At 38.3% G+C, this 16,934-nt stretch overlaps 1 protein-coding gene across 5 annotated transcripts in view; it reads right to left on the bottom strand.

The window, feature by feature from the left end:
* The window catches only part of CBFA2T2 (CBFA2/RUNX1 partner transcriptional co-repressor 2), a 151,416-nt gene that overhangs the window by 39,783 nt on the left and 94,699 nt on the right, over nt 1-16,934 (bottom strand). For 4 of the 5 annotated variants that reach the window (XM_035006118.1, XM_035006114.1, XM_035006115.1 and 1 more), the window contains exon 2: nt 3,918-4,061. In XM_035006118.1, the coding sequence (XP_034862009.1) occupies nt 3,918-4,061 (144 nt within the window). Of the gene's footprint in view, nt 1-3,917; nt 4,062-11,471; nt 11,784-16,934 lie in introns of those variants that run through there. The other variant, XM_035006116.1, reaches the window with a different exon arrangement.

The raw sequence follows: 16,934 nt of genomic DNA, 5'->3' as shown, positions 1-16,934 counted from the left end.
GGCTGAGTTGTTAAGCGTCCGCCTTCAGCTCAGGTCATGATCCTAGGGTCCTGGGATTGAGCCCCGCACCAGGCTCCCTGCTTGGCAGGGAGCCAGCTTCTCCCTCTCCCACTCCCCCTGCTTGTGTTCCTGCTCTCACTATCTCTCTCTCTGTCAAATAAATAAATAAAAGAACACATATTTCCATTGACTGGACACTTGCACACATCTTTTATGTTCCTTCCTAATCTTAGGGCTCCAAAGAAGTTAAGGAGTGAGTTAAAATGTAGCATGCGAACAGACAACCAGAAACCAGAGTTATCTTTAAGTGAAAAATGGTTTTTCTTTTTTATTTTTTTTTGAAAAATATTTTTTCTAGGCTATAGATTTAATGACCTATTCCTGCAATAAGGTATATACCTCATGGACCATTCAGAATATTCACACCCATCAGTCAGTTTCTCCGTGCCCCAACACTGCTATATTAATGCTGCCAAATTCTTGGTCATTCAGTAAAGGATTTTCTAGATACCACACAGGACATATCAATTTTCTACTTCTGCGCAAATTATACTACATGTGATTAATTGCAGTTTTCCTATTTTCCCATTGTTCTTAGTCATTTGTTGCTAAGTTTTAATTTGGAACACCACCCTAAAGCTAAGTTCTCGGAGGTATTAAGTAAAAATTTCCTTCACAGAACAGCGAAATAAAATTACCTGGTGCCTAAGTGTCAGTAGATTTTCACTTAATCATACACAGACTTGAAAGTATAGGAAGGTAAAATTAAAAAATATGTCTAAAAGCAGAAACAATTTAAGTCAAGACTTAAGCCAAATTATTTAATCTTTACTTAACTTAGAAAACTGACATTTACTTATATTGGGCTCAATGCCAAGTCATTAATCATGAAAAATCTTTCACTTCCCTTCTTCTTCCTCAAGCCAGATACAGTTGGTCAGTCCTACTGTTCCTACTTTTTGACTGGCCCTGATTCAAATTTGATCTGGCAAACTTTTCTTCCACCTATATACACTCACATATCACCTGTATTAAGAAATATTCTTGGGCACCTGGGTGGCTCAGTCGGTTAAGCGAGTGCGTTCGGCTCAGGTCATGATCCCAGGGTCTTGGGATCGAGCCCTCTTTCAGGCTCCTTACTCAGTAAGGAGCCTGCTTCTCCCTCTCCCCCTGCCCCCCTGCTCGTGCTCTCTCTCACTCTCTCTCACTCTCCCTCTCACATAAATAAATAGAATCGAAGGGAAAAAAAAGAAAACATTCTTTTAATAGATTCTGTTGCGGCACATTAAGGTAAACCCTGGTAGATTTAGTAACTCTTCTCTGTGCTTCCTATAAATGCTTCCATTATGTTACTTACTTCTTTCTATATTTGCACTGTCTTAATAGACTGTGCACTTCTTGATGAACATTATGTTATATATCGGCATATACTATAATTAGCAGAGTTTTGTAAACTGCGTATACCATATATGTGTGTGTGTGTGTGTATACATATATAGGCTTTGTTCATTAGCTAGCAAGTGTTAAGTGTTGAGGAAAAAGCTGCTGAATGATTCACTACATGAAAGATTAACAGGCTGAGAATGCGAGGGTTAATTTTCTTTTGTATCTTCCATTAAAAAAGATCACTAGAACTATTGGAAAGGAAAGCTTAATATTCAACAACCTCAGCAATCCAGAAAATTAGTTGCAATGATCTGCTATTTCTTTGTGTTCACAGAAAGGTCAATTGTCATTGAAGAACTGCCCTGTTGGAAGAAATCCATAAAAATAATATATTACTGTGCTTTTTAGCCACTCGACAATAAGACAGACTTTTTCAGTCTCTTTTGTTCAAGTGTATGAGCACATTTTCCAAAATAAAACATATCTACCACCAAGTAGTCAACTATGGAGTTAAAAAGGGCTGAGTTTACATATACATATTCCTACTTCCTGTATCTTGAAATGTGAATGATAGCCTAGTTGTTTAAATCTGTTCATTTCAAGATAGTACCTATATATAAGGATGTATAATTTTAAGATAGAAACAGAATTTTTAAAAGGATATAAAACTTAATTTCATCCACTCTGGCTCAGACTGTTGCAGTTGCCACTCACTCAATTTCAAATGTATTGGAAACATAATAATTAAACCTTCTGTTAAAGCTGTACTTCCTAGATTCTTCTCTTGCCTTTTAATAAAAGCAAAACCCATAAATGTTTGAGCAAAGACAGTTGTGTGAACTTATGTAACAGCATTTAAAAAAGAAAATGTCATATAGCACCTAGCTCAGTGCTCTGACAAATTACGGGCACTCCACAAATAGCAAGTGTCTTCTGCTTTATGAGGCAAAATATCTGTAAGAGAGTCAACATGCACTGGAGTGATCATGGGCATGGAAAGGCAGAAAAACCCAGATTAAAATCTAGACATGTACGTATGTATGTTTAGATTTCACATTGGGTTTTCTTCTAATTTTTGTTTGTTTGGTTAAGTATACATATATGTAGGACTGACTGTGGAGTTAAAGAGTTTCTGAAAATTCAACTTTGGTAAATACTACCAAACACTTTTCTCATACTCCAACATTGCATGGAGTGTTCAGGTAACTCCACACATGTTCACCAAAACTTGGTATTCTTTTCTATTTCGAACATTCTTTCAGATGTATATGGTATTACATTGGGTTTTAGTTTGCATTTCCTTGATGGCTAGTAAGGTTGAAAATTTATTATATATTTATTGGCTAATGTAATTCTTATGGACCGAATTGTGTCCCCCACAAATTCCTATGCTCTAGTTCTAATCCCCAGTACCTCAGAATGTGACTATATTTGGAGATAGAGGCTTTAAAGGTTAAATGAGGTCATGTGGGTCATGTGGGTAGTCCCTAATCCAATATGACTATTGTCCTTATAAGCGGAAAGGACAGCTGGTATACACGTTCGGAGGCAAGGCCATGGGAGGACACAGCAGAAAGGGTAGCTAATCTGCAAGCCAAGGAGAGAGGCCTCAGGAGAAACCAAAACTCCTGACACCTTGATCTTGGACTTCTTTCCTCCAGAACTGTGAAAAAAATAAATTTCTGTTGTTTAAGCAATCCAGTCTGTGGCAATTTCTTGTGGCAGCCCTAGCAAACTTAACACAATACTCATTCACTTTTGTAAAGAGCCTTACCAGGGCGCCAAGGTGGCTCAGCCAGTTAAGCCTCCGACTCTTGATTCCAGCAAAGGTCATGATCTCAGGGCTGTGAGATCAAGCCCCATGCTAAGCATGGACCCTGCTTAAGACTCTTTCTCTCGCTCTGTCCCTTCTCTCCTTTCCCCTCTCTTTGGAAAAAAAAAAAAAAGCCTTACCATGATAGCCCTAGCATACTTTTAGAAGTGGTTTGGTAATTACATGAAATTTACTTTGATTCCTGTAAGTCAGTATAATAATTTGTTTTGGTTTTTTTCAAGTAGGCTCCACACCCAACATGTAGCCCAACATGGGGCCTGAACTCAACACCTCAAGATCAAGATCTAAGTGGAAATCGAGAGTCAGACACTTAACCAACTGAGCCACACAGGCACCCTCAATATAAAAATTTTAATTCATTTTGTTTTTTTTAATTTTAATTCATTTTAGAGCCAAGAAATTAAAATAGCTACTTACCAGCTAGAGTATGAAAACAAAATATTTAGACCACTAAATTTCCAAATGCCTAAATTAGCTAAGTACTATTCTCAGAGGGCAAAAGCAATTTATAAAAGAAAGAAATAACCCTATGTGTGTGAATATATGTATAGGTACATACATGTGTGTGTATATACATAAAATATCTTAGTTATTTTGAAAATGTTGAACAGTTTATGCAGAAGGCTTAAAATCAGTCAGTCACTTAGATCTAAATGTCAGTCTGAACCACAAACCCAAGTAAATGAAGAGATCTCACATGCTGTAGGAGTAAATGACACTGGCCTGGGCCCTCCGGGATTTATTGGTGGCAGGGGTGGCATGGTGGGAGGTGAGGATCTTGACTGTATCTTCACTTCCACAGGAGATCCAGGCATTGCTGGCACTCTTTTCTCAGGACCAACTATAGAGAATAAAAGTAATGCAGGTCAGAGTCTTCTATAAGATAATAAAAATCAAGACAATAATTTCAAATATAAAAACATATTTTCCTAGAGACTGAGAAGTGAAGAAGATGCTTATTTTAATAGGCTGAATAGTAGCTCCCAAAAGATATCTACTGTAGTTCCCTCTTAGCCAAGTTTCACTTTCCACAGTTCCAGTTACCTGCGGTCATGGAAACCATGGTCTGGAAACAGATGAGTCTCCTTCTGATGTATAATCAAAAGGTCAATAGTAGCCTAACACTAGGCCATAATGACTATGTCATTCACCTCATCACATAAGCATTTTATTATCTCACATTATCACAAAAAGAAGGGTAAGTATGGTATAATAAGACACTGTGATAGAGGGAGGGAGAGAGAAACAAAAATCACGTAACTTTTATTACAGTATATTGTTGTAACTTCTATTTTATTATTACTTGTTGTTAATCTCTTACTATGCCTAATTTATAAATTTTCTTACATGTATGTATAGGAAAAAATATGTATCATGTATCATATATGGTTTGGTACTATCTGCAGTTTCAGATATCCATTGGGGTCTTAGAATGTATCCCCTATGGATAAGGAATGGGGGTGGGGGACTACTGTACCTCTTAATCCCTTCAACTGCGAACATTGGCTTATTTGGAAAAAGGGTCTTCGAAGATGTAGTTAAGGATCTTGAGAGAAGATTACCCTAGATTATGTAGGTAGGCTCTAAATCCATTATGAACATGCTCACAAGAAAAGTGGGAGAAAGACATACACCAGAGGAAGAATACACAAAGAAGACGTGGTTGTACATGAGAATGCAATGGGACAACGGCAGAGACTGGAGTGATGCATCTATAAGCAAAGAAATGCCAAGGACTATCAGCAACCACCAGAAGCTCGGAGACAGGTATGGACTAGATTGTTCCTCAAAGGTCCCAAGGAGGAATCAACCCTACTTGATTTTGGACTTCTGGCCTCCTGAACAGTGAGATTATTGTTGTCTTAAGCCACCCAATTTACGGGAACTTTGTTATGGCAATCAAAGGAAACTAAAACAATCCAGCAAGGTCAAGGGGTAACATGACCTCAAAGTTAACACTGAGGATAGTGGCCAAGGAAGGAAGAAACCAGGTTACAAACTCATCTGAACTGCATTTTTTTTTTAAGATTTTATTTATTTATTTGACAGAGAGAGACACGGAGAGAGGGAACACAAGCAGGGGGTAGTAAGAGAGGGAGAAGCAGGCTGATATGGGGCTCGATCCTAGGACCCCAGGATCACGACCTGAGCAGAAGGCAGACGCTTAATGACTGAGCCACCCAGGTGCCCCTGCATTCTTTTTTGACTTCTCTTTATAAATCAATCCAATTTGTAGGGGGGAAAAAAAACTAATGTGGGACTATCTAGACCAGTAGGCATCAATTGCATGGCATGGAAACAGAATCATCATCAGTTATATATAAATTAATACAAATGATGAAGTACTAAATTTTTATATATATAACTAGAATAAGTAGGAAAAAAAGAGATGGAGTCAACATGCCAGACATCAGTGATGTAAATATCATTTATGATATACAATATCCAAAAAGATGAAAAGTAGAGCTGAATCTAAACTAGGCACAGGCTCACCATGGGGACAATTTATAAGTAGCCGTTTGATAAAAGTGGACAACAAATTCAAGAAAGAGAAATCTAACAGATTAAACTTAATGACATTATAAACAGGTCTGGGCTGGGGCGCCTGGGTGGCTCAGTTAATTAAGTGTCCAACTCTTGATCTTAGCTCAGGTCTTTTTTTTTTTAAAGATTTTTTAACTTATTTTTTGACAGAGAAAGAGACAGTGAGAGAGGGAACACAAGCAGGAGGAGTGAGAGAGGGAGAAGCAGGCTTCCCGCAGAGCAGGGAGCCCGATGCGGGGCTCGATCCCAGGATGCTGGGATCATGACCTGAGCCGAAGGCAGACGCTTAACAACTGGACCACCCAGGTGCCCCCTCAGCTCAGGTCTTGACCTCAGGGTTGGGAGTTCAAGCCCTGCATTGGGCTTTAAAAAAAAAAAAAAAGTCTGAGCTAATATCAATAGGACCCGGTACTGGGGAGTAATACTCTAATATCTTCACAGTTATTTTTCCCCATTAAAGAGAACATGTTACATACTTGGTTAATAACAGGGCGAGGGTCACCACAATCATCTTTAAACTGAACTATGTTGCTTTTAGCAACTCTAAGCTTTTCGCTTAAGTACTATGAATCTATTTTCCAATAATGGTGAATTCAAGGCACAAGAAGTGGACACACCAAAGGTTCAAATGAGAATGCTAAATCAAAGATTTCTTTCCGTGAGATCAGACCTGTAGACACAATATACTAGTGACACTGGCCACAAGGCACGTCTTCACCCATTCAGAAGCATGTTCTAGTGAGGAAAGTATCACCAAATATTTTTATGCTTCAGGCTGCAGTGGCCTATTTTGGTAAGAGATATAATGAATCCATAAAGTCCATCAAGGAAGTAATGTCCTCAAGGTACAAAACCCCTAACAAAAATGTGCAACTGTCTGAGAGCCATGTGGGCAACACTCCGCCAGGTCTTCCCATCTCTCTGTCCAGGACATTTTCTTTGTGAAACTGATGGTCGTCCTGTCTGATTAGTGGACTCATGAGCTGCTGCGTTTGCCTTTTTCTTCTTGACAGTATTTTTCTCAATGTCCTTCAAAGAATGGTTGACACGTTTCCAGCTCTTCCATCTGGGGCCCAGCTTTCTGGAGGGTGGGGGAGAAGGGAAGGAAGGAACTGACAGTTGTCTCACACTATAATGTGTTGTGTATAGTGTGCAACAACCTAGAGGGAGCCTTTCTTCAGACCACCTGCCTTTACGGCAAGGGCGCCAAAGGCCTGAGGAGGACTTAACAAGATGTGTTTTAACATTCAGCACTTGGCAGAATGAAAAATGGAGAGGAGCCTGAGCCCAACTGCAGAACACTGAATTATATACCAACTGAAAGCTTAGAAACTGGGCAAAACCCAGCCCCCAGACTCCTGTTTACGGATTAAAACTACTCATATCTCTTGTTCACATCACTACTCACAAACCTGCAACACTAGTGTTATTCCTTATGTTTCAATAACATCATCTATTAGAAAAAGCATGGGTATGGAGACTGAGACATTCAGTGTCAATTATCATTCTGTTATAAACAACATGATTTTTATCAAATCATTTCACCTTTCTGGCTCACTTTCAACAAATGTAAAATGAGAGATAATAAATCCGACCTGTTAGGAAAGATGTAAAGGTAAGAAATAATGCCTAGACTAGTGCTAGGTTAAAGAAGGTACTCAGGAAAGAAAAATGATCAGAAAATAGGAAGCCTAAGGGCACCTGGGTGGCTCAGTCGTTAAGCGTCTGCCTTCAGCTCAAGTCATGATCCCAGGGTCCTGGGATTGAGCCCCGCATCAGGCTCCCTGCTCGGTGGGAAGCCTGCTTCTCCCCCTCCCACTCCTCCTCTACTTGTGTTTCCTCTCTGGCTATCTCTCTATCAAATAAATAAATAAAATCTTTAAAAAAAAAAAAAAAAAAAGAAAGAAAGAAAATAGGAAGTCTAGTGTCAAGTTCTGCATTTACCACCTAAATAGCCATGTGACCATATCCAAGTTACATTATCATTTGATTTCCATGGAAAATAGGTGTACTATTAACAGTTAATCCATCTAACCTCAGCAATATTACATGGAATGATTCAAGAATTAACAGCTGCAAAAGCACCAAATACAATATAAGGTGGTATTTTTTTTGGAAGCTGGGTGGCATGAAGGCACTTCATGGTGTGAGTGATACATCCAAGTGGTTTATAACCTGACAAATTCAAAAGCTGCTCAGATGGTGGATAAGGTGTATGTTACAAAGTAGGCATTTTCACCTTCTGCTTGGTGACTGTGTCATGCCTTTATGTCATCACTGTTACAGTGACTTTATTTCTAAATTGTTCTGGAAAACAGATACTCATGTTTTATTATATTCTAGCTGAATTCCTTGAAAGAACGAACCATACCTGAGCTCTTTTCAATTCCAGAGAACCTTAGACACACTTCAAAAACAAGAAATTCCTTTCTCTCAATGGGGACTTTGAGCCCATAAACACCACTACTTGGATTATCAAAGAGAAATAACGTCTTCAGTCCTAGAAACTCATAATAACACTTATTCTGTCATAAAGGTTCAACTTGATTCTAAACACAGATTTTGGGGCACCTTGGTGGTTCAGTGGTTAAGCATCTGCCTTCGGCTCGGGTCATGATCCCAGGGTGCTGGGATTGAGCCCCGTATCGGGCTCCCTGCTCCGCGGGGTGCCTACTTCTCAGTCTCTTGCTCCCCCTGCTTGTGCTCTCTCTCTCCCTCTCCCTCTCCCTCAAATAAAATCTTAAAAAAAAACAAAACATAGATTTTAAGATTTAAAATAACTGATAATTTAGTCAAATGAGTTTGTGCTCTGGTTATTTTGAAGACTTGGATATATATGACTTAAAAACTAAAATCTGAACAAGCATTTCCAAGATCACTGATGCTTTAACACCTAACCCTGTAGAGCCAAACAATTTGACCTAGAGAAGAAGAGCGAACATGGAAAAGTATGTCTGAATAATGATTTTACTTCTCCATCATGCAATATGCTATGCATGTCGTGAAAACACAAAACTGGTTAAAGAGAGAGCACATTAATGAACAGCTCTCTGGCCATTTGCAACATGTGGATGGAACTAGAAGGTATTATGCTAAGTGAAATAAGTCAATCAGAGAAAGACAATTATCATATGATCTCACTGATATGAATAATTTGAGAAACAAGACAGAGGATCAAGGGGAAGGGAGGGAAAAATGAAACAAGACGAAACCAGAGAGGGAGACAAACCATAAGAGACTCTTAATCTCAGGAAACAAACTGAGGGTTGCTGGAGTGGAGGGGGGGTGAGAGGGATGGGGTGGCTGGGTGACGGACATTGGGGAGGGTATGTGCTATGGTGAGCGCTGTGAATGTTTAAGACTGATGAATCACAGACCTGTACCCTTGAAACAAATAACACATTATATGTTAAAAAAAAAAAAAACAGCTTTCTGTGTGACAGCAATGCTTTTTTTCCCCACATAGGAATTTAAAGAATCAGACATAAAACTAAAGAGTGGAACTCTTCTGTAGCTCTAAGTAATACTGAACATAAACATAAATCCCAGACAAATGTTACTTGAGAAGAATCCTATATATTAAAAGTGCCCACAAACAAGGGCATTTACAAATCTTTATAAACCGCCTTTACTTTAAAGTTTTAAAAAATTACTTTGAGGCTGACAATGGAACAATAAATAGAAGAGGTATAAATATGAGATAAGAAAAATGCAATTATGTCCGGAGAAGGACTTTCCAGACAACTGGAAAGAAGAAAAACCTCCCAAGGTGCAAGGAAAAAGCATGTTTAGGTAAAAAATGAACCTGATGTGAAAAATGCTTTATCACTTACTAGTTTTGTATGATAATGATTTTCCTCATCTGTCCCTAAGATAATACTTCAACACAAAGTTACTGTGAGGGGTACCATAATATATTTAATAATGGCCAATACACAGCAGACACTCTTCCATGTTTACTTGGATTAGATTAAAAATCTATTAAAATTATGGGCGCCTGGATGGCTCAGTTGGTTGGGCGACTGCCTTTGGCTCAGGTCATGATCCTGGAGTCCCTGGATCGAGTCCCGCATCAGGCTTCCTGCTCCAGGCTCCCTGCTCGGCAGGGGGTCTGCTTCTCCCTCTGACCCTCCCCCCTCTCATGTGCTCTCTCTCATTCTCTCTCTCTCAAATAAATAAATAAAATCTTTAAAAAAAAATCTATTAAAATTATTAACTTTCCTTAGCCATTGAGATGTTTATCTAGGCTGAGCTTTGGGCAGAAGAAAATATGGTCAGTGCTCCCATCACTGAGAAAAAGGAGATGAATACAGATTTTTCAGATGCACAGAACAGGATTACTGATCATTCCAAACATGTTGACCAAGGAAGCCGTTACATCTACTTCTCCAAAAAAAATAAAAAATAAAAAAATCAGGGGCGCCTGGGTGGCTCAGTCAGTTAAGTGGTTAAGTGTCTGCCTTCAGCTCAGGTCATGATCCCAGGGTCCTGGGATTGAGTCCCAAATCCGGCTCCCTGCTCAGCAAGGAGCCTGCTTCTTTCTCCTCCTCCCTATGCTGCTCCCCCTACTTCTGCTCTCTCTCTGTCAAACAAACAAATAAAAATCAGACTCCTAACTAAGAAACAATTGAGAAGGTTTAGACTACCTTTGAGGGCAGAGGCAAAAACAGATGATTGTCTTTTCTGCATGTGTAAGTATATATTTATATGGTTCAGAAATCAGTATGATATAAAAAGAAATATTCCTTGCTCCTATCCCTACCTACCACACCTCACAGATAACCATTTTAATTGGTTTCTTATGTATCCTTCCATTCTTTCTCTGTGTACAAAGAGCAAACACAAATATAAAATCCTATCCTACCCCCATTTATACAAAGAAAGTATAATGATGTTAAGCTGAATGTCCCCACCAATGGCCTCTCTGCAGCCACACCTTTTGCATTCCATCAGAAGTGGAATCTATTTCCCTATCCCCTGCATCTGGCCAGGCCCCTCTGACTTGCTTTGACCAATGTAATGTGATAGAAGTGACAGAGTGCCAGTTCTGAGCCTCTCTTGGAAACCTGACCCTGCCGTGAAAGCACATCCAGACTCATCTGCTACAAGACGAGACCACATGGAGAAGAGATGAGTTCTAACAGCTAAGGCCAGCTGATCCCTAAACCTGTGAAGAGCCTAACCTAGTGAGTCCGGTCTGCAGCTAGCTGATTGCAGACATATGAATACAAACAACCAAGAGCAGAACAAATCCCTGACTCACACTCATAAGCAAAAAAATAAAAAATAAAAAACTTAAAATGTTTTAGGCCACCAAGTTTTAACGTGGTTTGTTATACAACAATAGGCAACGGATATATATCACAAGCTGTACTTCTTAGTTTTTTTGTTGGTTCTTTTGTTTTACAATTTCAAAGTATGTCCTGAAATTCTTAATTCCACAACCTTTTTTCTTTAACAGATGCATGATATTCCACTATGTGGACATACCATAGTTTATTTAAACAATTCCCTATTGACAAATAATGGGATTATCTGTAATCACTTGCAGCTGAATTTTGAGGCTCTCTAGATCCCATGCTAATGACCACACTGTATTTGCCAAGCTTTGGGGAGAGAGAAAAGAAGACAGGGCCCTGAGTTATGGGAAACACATACATTGAAATGTCTGCAAAGTACTAAGAAAATAAAGAAGTAGAAACATTACCTTGTATGAAGGCCAAGGACATCTTTACAGCGCATTAAGTAGTTCAGTGGGAAGGCTACATGAACTTGCCAGGTAGCACATAAGGATAAAAGCATGAAAGATACAGTTTAAACGGTGCCCCTAAAGTTGGGATCAGAACCAAGGTAAAAATCAGAAAAAAGATTTCCTTGCCCACAGTCTCTCTTCAACCATTGCCAAAGATAGGGAAATGTTCCTGAATGTGTTACTGTCAGATGAGAAACATTTCCAAAATTGACAATTCTAATCTGCTAAAGTTAGAGGAAAGAACATCAAAATTACTGTTGCACTTGCAGGCTTGTAAGGCTGGCTAAACTGACTGTGGGCATAGCACCTGCTTAAGGATGAGCATTTCCCATCCGTGTAGCTCTGCCATGAGCCTGACAACACATCCAACTTTCTAATAACATGCAGGCTTCATATGCAGAGACATCCAGGAATAACTGTTTATGATGACAGATAATTTATCTTTCAACAAAAATTGAGGCATAAGGACTCAAGTAAAGAAATTACCAGAAAATGTTTTATAAGGGACCTTGAAGACATAGTTCAGTTAAAATAAAATTAATGCTTTACTTTATACAAACAACAGGGATCGAAAAAACAAATTTTTCCATTCCACATTTATAAATACATAAAGATAATTAATTTATCGAATACATTCTCATAGGTCTCATAGGGATCAGCAAACTTTTTCTGCAAAGGGCAAGACTAAATATTTTTGGCTTTGTGGACCATATGGTCTCTGTCACAACTATTCAACTCTACTGTTGTAGCACATACAGACGATGCACAAAGGAATGGTCTTGGCTGTGTTCCAATAAAACGTTATTTACAAAAACAGGCAGTGGGCCATAGTTTACTGACCCCTGCAACGGCTGATTAAAAAACTGGAAAAATTAAACTTCTAATTCTTAGTTTATTTCTATGCCTAGAAAATGTTTTACAGCATCCATTTAAGTGGTTCATCTGAATAACATTTTTATTCTCCTAAGACTACATATAGGGACGCCTAGGTGGCTCAGTCAGTTAAGCGTCTGCCTTCAGCTCAGGTCATGATCCCGGGATCCTGGGATCAGGCCCTGTGTGGAGCCCTGTGTCGGGATCCCTGCTCAGTGGGGAGCCTGCTTCCCCTCTTCCCCTCCCCCCTGCTTATGCTTTTTTTCTCTCTCTCAAATAAATAAAATCCTTTATAAAAAATTAAAAAAAAAAAAAAAAGGCTAGATATATAAGAGGGGCACCTGCGTGGCTCAGCCAGTTAAGCGTCTACCTTTGGCTCGGGTCATGATCCCAGAGTCCCAGGGTCCTGAGATCCAGCCTGACATCAGGATCCCCTCTGAGCAGGGAGCCTGCTTCTCCCTCTCCCCCTCTGCTTCGCACACGCTCTCTCTCAAATAAATAAATAAAATCTTAAAAAAAAAAAAAAGAGAGAGAGACTAGATATAAGAGAATATACTTATGACCTCGAAGGAAAATACATACAGAAAATTATTTTTAAAAAAAACATTTAAAGATAGAAAACAAAAAACATGAAGTCAGAGCTAGCTGAGGAGTTGCAAAGATGAGGCTAGTTATCTGATGTTCTTCCAAAAACCAGACCTAAAAGAAGAACCTCAAAGATGACTAGCAAACTGTGAAGGATCACTTGCTTCATGATGATGCTAATTTCCTCCCTAGGCATCTCTCTATTCTCTATCTTCTACCAGTGCCATCTGATCCCAGACACAGAGACATGCAGAGTATATAAATAACCCTAATAACTTGATAATAACAAACAACACAGAATGAGCAAGAGACATTTAAAGAGACAATTCCCAAAAGAAAATTTATAAACGGCTGATAAGGACATTAAAAGATGCTCAGCATACTAGTTACCGAAGAAACACAAATTATAATGCCACAACAAAAAGGAACACACTACTAATACTTATATCCAACAATATGGATGAATGTCAAAAGCATTAGGCTAAGTGATAGATGCCAGACACACAACAAAACTACATACCATATTATCCTATTTATACAAAATTTGAGACAAAATTAGTGACAAAAAGCAGATGAGTGGCTGTCTGCGACTGATGGAAAGAAATGGAATACAAAGGGGCATGTTAGGGGGCATGATAAATCTTTTTATGGTGATGGAAATATTCTATATCCTGATTGTAATGATGCTAACACAACTATATACAATGGCTAAAACTCAAACTGTATACATGAAATGAGTGAATTTTATTCTACCTAAATTATACCACAATGAAGGTGAGAAAAATTAGCAAACCAAATACAGCAATGAATTTTTTTATAATTACAATCAAGGTGAGTTTATCCAAGAATGCAAGGTTAATTTTATGAATTCGAAATCCAATATAATTCACCGTACTAACAGATTAAAAGAAACCCTTTAAAATCACCTCAATAATTACAGAAAAAGCATTTGGTAAGACCCAATTTCCACTCATGAATATGAACAAAATAGAAATAGAAGATCAATTCCTTGATAAAGGGTATCTTCCAAATAACCCATATAAAATATCATACTTATTGGTGAAACATTATTACAAGCAACACCTTTCAGCTCAGAATGGAGATAAATCAATGCTTCTATTCAACATTTATTCAAGAGTTAAGCCATTGCAGCAGGACAGTTAAGAAGAAATAAGAAGAAATAATGACTATAAGGATTCGAAAGGAAGAAATGAAATTGTCCTTCTGTACACACAGATGACTTTCTGTAAAGAAAACTGAAGAGAATCTACTATCTATTAATTATTGGGTTATGCAGGTTCAGCAAGATTGCTAGACAGAAGTTCAGTATTTTATATGGGGACTAACGTAACATAATAAAACAAAATTAAATTTTAAAAAAGGTAGTTCAGTATTTTAAAAATTAATTGTATTCCTATATCCTGGCAAACAAACACTAATTTCAAAAAGATATGAATTACAACAAAAATTTATAAATGATCTAGAAGTAAGCCTAACACAAAATATATAAGACCTTTATGAAGAATGTAAGTAAGACATAAAAAGAGATTTATATAGAAACATCTATCACGCTTATGGATGGGAAGACTGTATATATTTTCGCTTCATTTTAATATATAAATTCAATGCAATTCTTATTACATGCCGGCAAGATTTTTAGTGTAACTTGATGAGCAAATACTAAAATTTAGGTTCAAAAGTTAACATGTTAAATGTCCAGCAACAAAAGAACACACAATTAAACTGCAGCATATTAAAAAATGAAATAGTACTACTGAAAGAAGTGAACTAGAGCTGTATGTATTGAAAGGATAAATCCCAAAACAATGTAGTAATATTGGGTAAAAAGAACACGTTGCAAGAAAAAGATGGACAGCTTAATACCAGAACCACAAAAATCTACATATGATAAGGGATCAATCTACATATGGTACGTTTACTACTATACATAGTAAAATCTTTCTAAAAATAAGGGAATAATAAACATCAAACTCAGGATAATGACTACTCCACAGGGAAGAAAATTAATTAAATCGGGCAGTTAGAAATTGTAGTTCTAATGTTTTAATTCTTTGAAAGATCTGAAGCAAAATAAAAGACAAATCACTAAATTTTGATAGAGCTAAGAGTGGGTACATGAGTATTTGCTATGCTGTGTTTTTTTCTTATTTTTCAAGCTTGAAATATTTCCTAAGAAAAGAAAGATCACTGGCTGCAATGGGGAAAATTATAAGATCATAATGCAGGAAGAAACTATTTCCATGGTTGTTACAGTGAGAGAAAATTGTGGCCTGAGATTGTAGTAGCAACAGAAATGGGAAGGGGGGTGGAATTTCAAAAGTATTTAGAGTTAGAATAAATAGGACTTGTTGGTTGATTAGATGTGGAAGATAAGACAACTGACCAAAACAGAGGCCACTAGAGGGAGCGTATACTAGAAGGGGGAGATTATGAGTTCACTATTGGACACAACTGCTTTCATGATGCCTCAGACGGAGAGGAAAGAAAGCTGGAACAAAACCTGGAAGATACAACTTTGAATCCTGATTGTTCTACCAATTTATCAGCTGTGGGACCTTGGACAAGTCACTCCAGAGTCCTGCTTTCCTCCTCTGTAACATGAAGGAAAGAGAGATGTGGAAGCCCATAAAGTAACCAGTGAAAAAGTGCTCTGTTACACTATTGAAACAGGAGATAATTAGGTATCCATCAGTAATGTATTAGCAATCATTATGCCACTGTATGTTGAAAGTATCTAACGGGACTCCCCCAATGCTAATGACTTTAATATTTACAGATATGTTGTAATTGCCTGCCAACATCAAGACCCTGTGGATAACCTTAATGCAAGTTAAAAGCAGCAGCAACACAGCTGACTTGATAATGTAAATAGGGAAAAGTGAAATATGGATTTTTGCTTCCAAGCTCCAGCAAATGTTTATTTGGAATAATATAGTTATCTACTCCAACTGCACACCATCTGTTTCAAGTCTCCACCAAGTTAATATTTCTCACATGAACAAAAATGACTTAAAACTACATTTCATTAGCATCTTGCCTTCCCATGGAGGTTAGCCCTACCACAATCTAAATCTACTGAATATCAGCCTCTGAATAATGTGTAGCATTATTGTTCTGGCCAAACACATGTAGCCCAAATCGGGTAACTCCAGAGATCGGAGACTGTCAGAGGATAAGCCAACTGTAGTCCTGGTTAAATAAAATCCTTCTTACATGTTTTACTGGAGACAAGGAAAAATGATAAAAATTTCTCACACAGCTAGTTAATGGCTTTCCTAAGATTCAAAGCCCAGTCTCTCTGGTTCCATCTCCTGATCCATCTGGGCTACAATTTCTCTGGAGCACAGAACCTTCTAGAATAATCCATCAGTAAAGCCTGACAGGTCAACTCTAAAATACATCACTGTAACTCACTCATCCCATCTCCACTATTCCACGTTAGCTCAAGCCACTGTCATGTCTCACCTGTACTACTACAACTGCCTGACTATTCACCCTGCTTTTGCTTTTGTCCTTTCCAAGCCATTCTGCACGTAGCAGCCAAAGTGCTGAAGTAAGAACCTCAAGGAGGGGTGCCTGGTTGGCTCAACAAAGCATGGGCTCTTGATTTCAGGGTCACAAGTTGAAGACCCACGCTGGGCATAGAACTTACCTTAAAAAAAAAATTTTTTTTTTTAAGATTTTATTTATTTGAGAGAGAGAATGAGAGAAAGAGAGCACGAGAGGGAGGAGGGTCAGAGGGAGAAGCAGACTCCCTGCCGAGCAGGGAGCCCAAAGCGGGACTCCATCCCGGGACTCCAGGATCATGACCTGAGCCGAAGGCAGTCGCTTAACCGACTGAGCCGCCCAGGCGCCCCTTACCTAAAAATTTTTTTAAAAATAAAAGATTTTGAAAAATTTAAAAATCCTCAAGTAGGGCGCCTGGGTGGCTCAGATGGT

This window comes from Mirounga leonina, unplaced genomic scaffold (assembly GCF_011800145.1).
Source record: "Mirounga leonina isolate KUSES-001 unplaced genomic scaffold, KU_Mleo_1.0 Mir_150, whole genome shotgun sequence".
NCBI classification, from domain to species: domain Eukaryota; kingdom Metazoa; phylum Chordata; class Mammalia; order Carnivora; family Phocidae; genus Mirounga; species Mirounga leonina.
The sequence above is the reverse complement of the archived record's forward strand: the minus strand, read 5'-3'. Positions and strand labels throughout refer to the sequence as shown.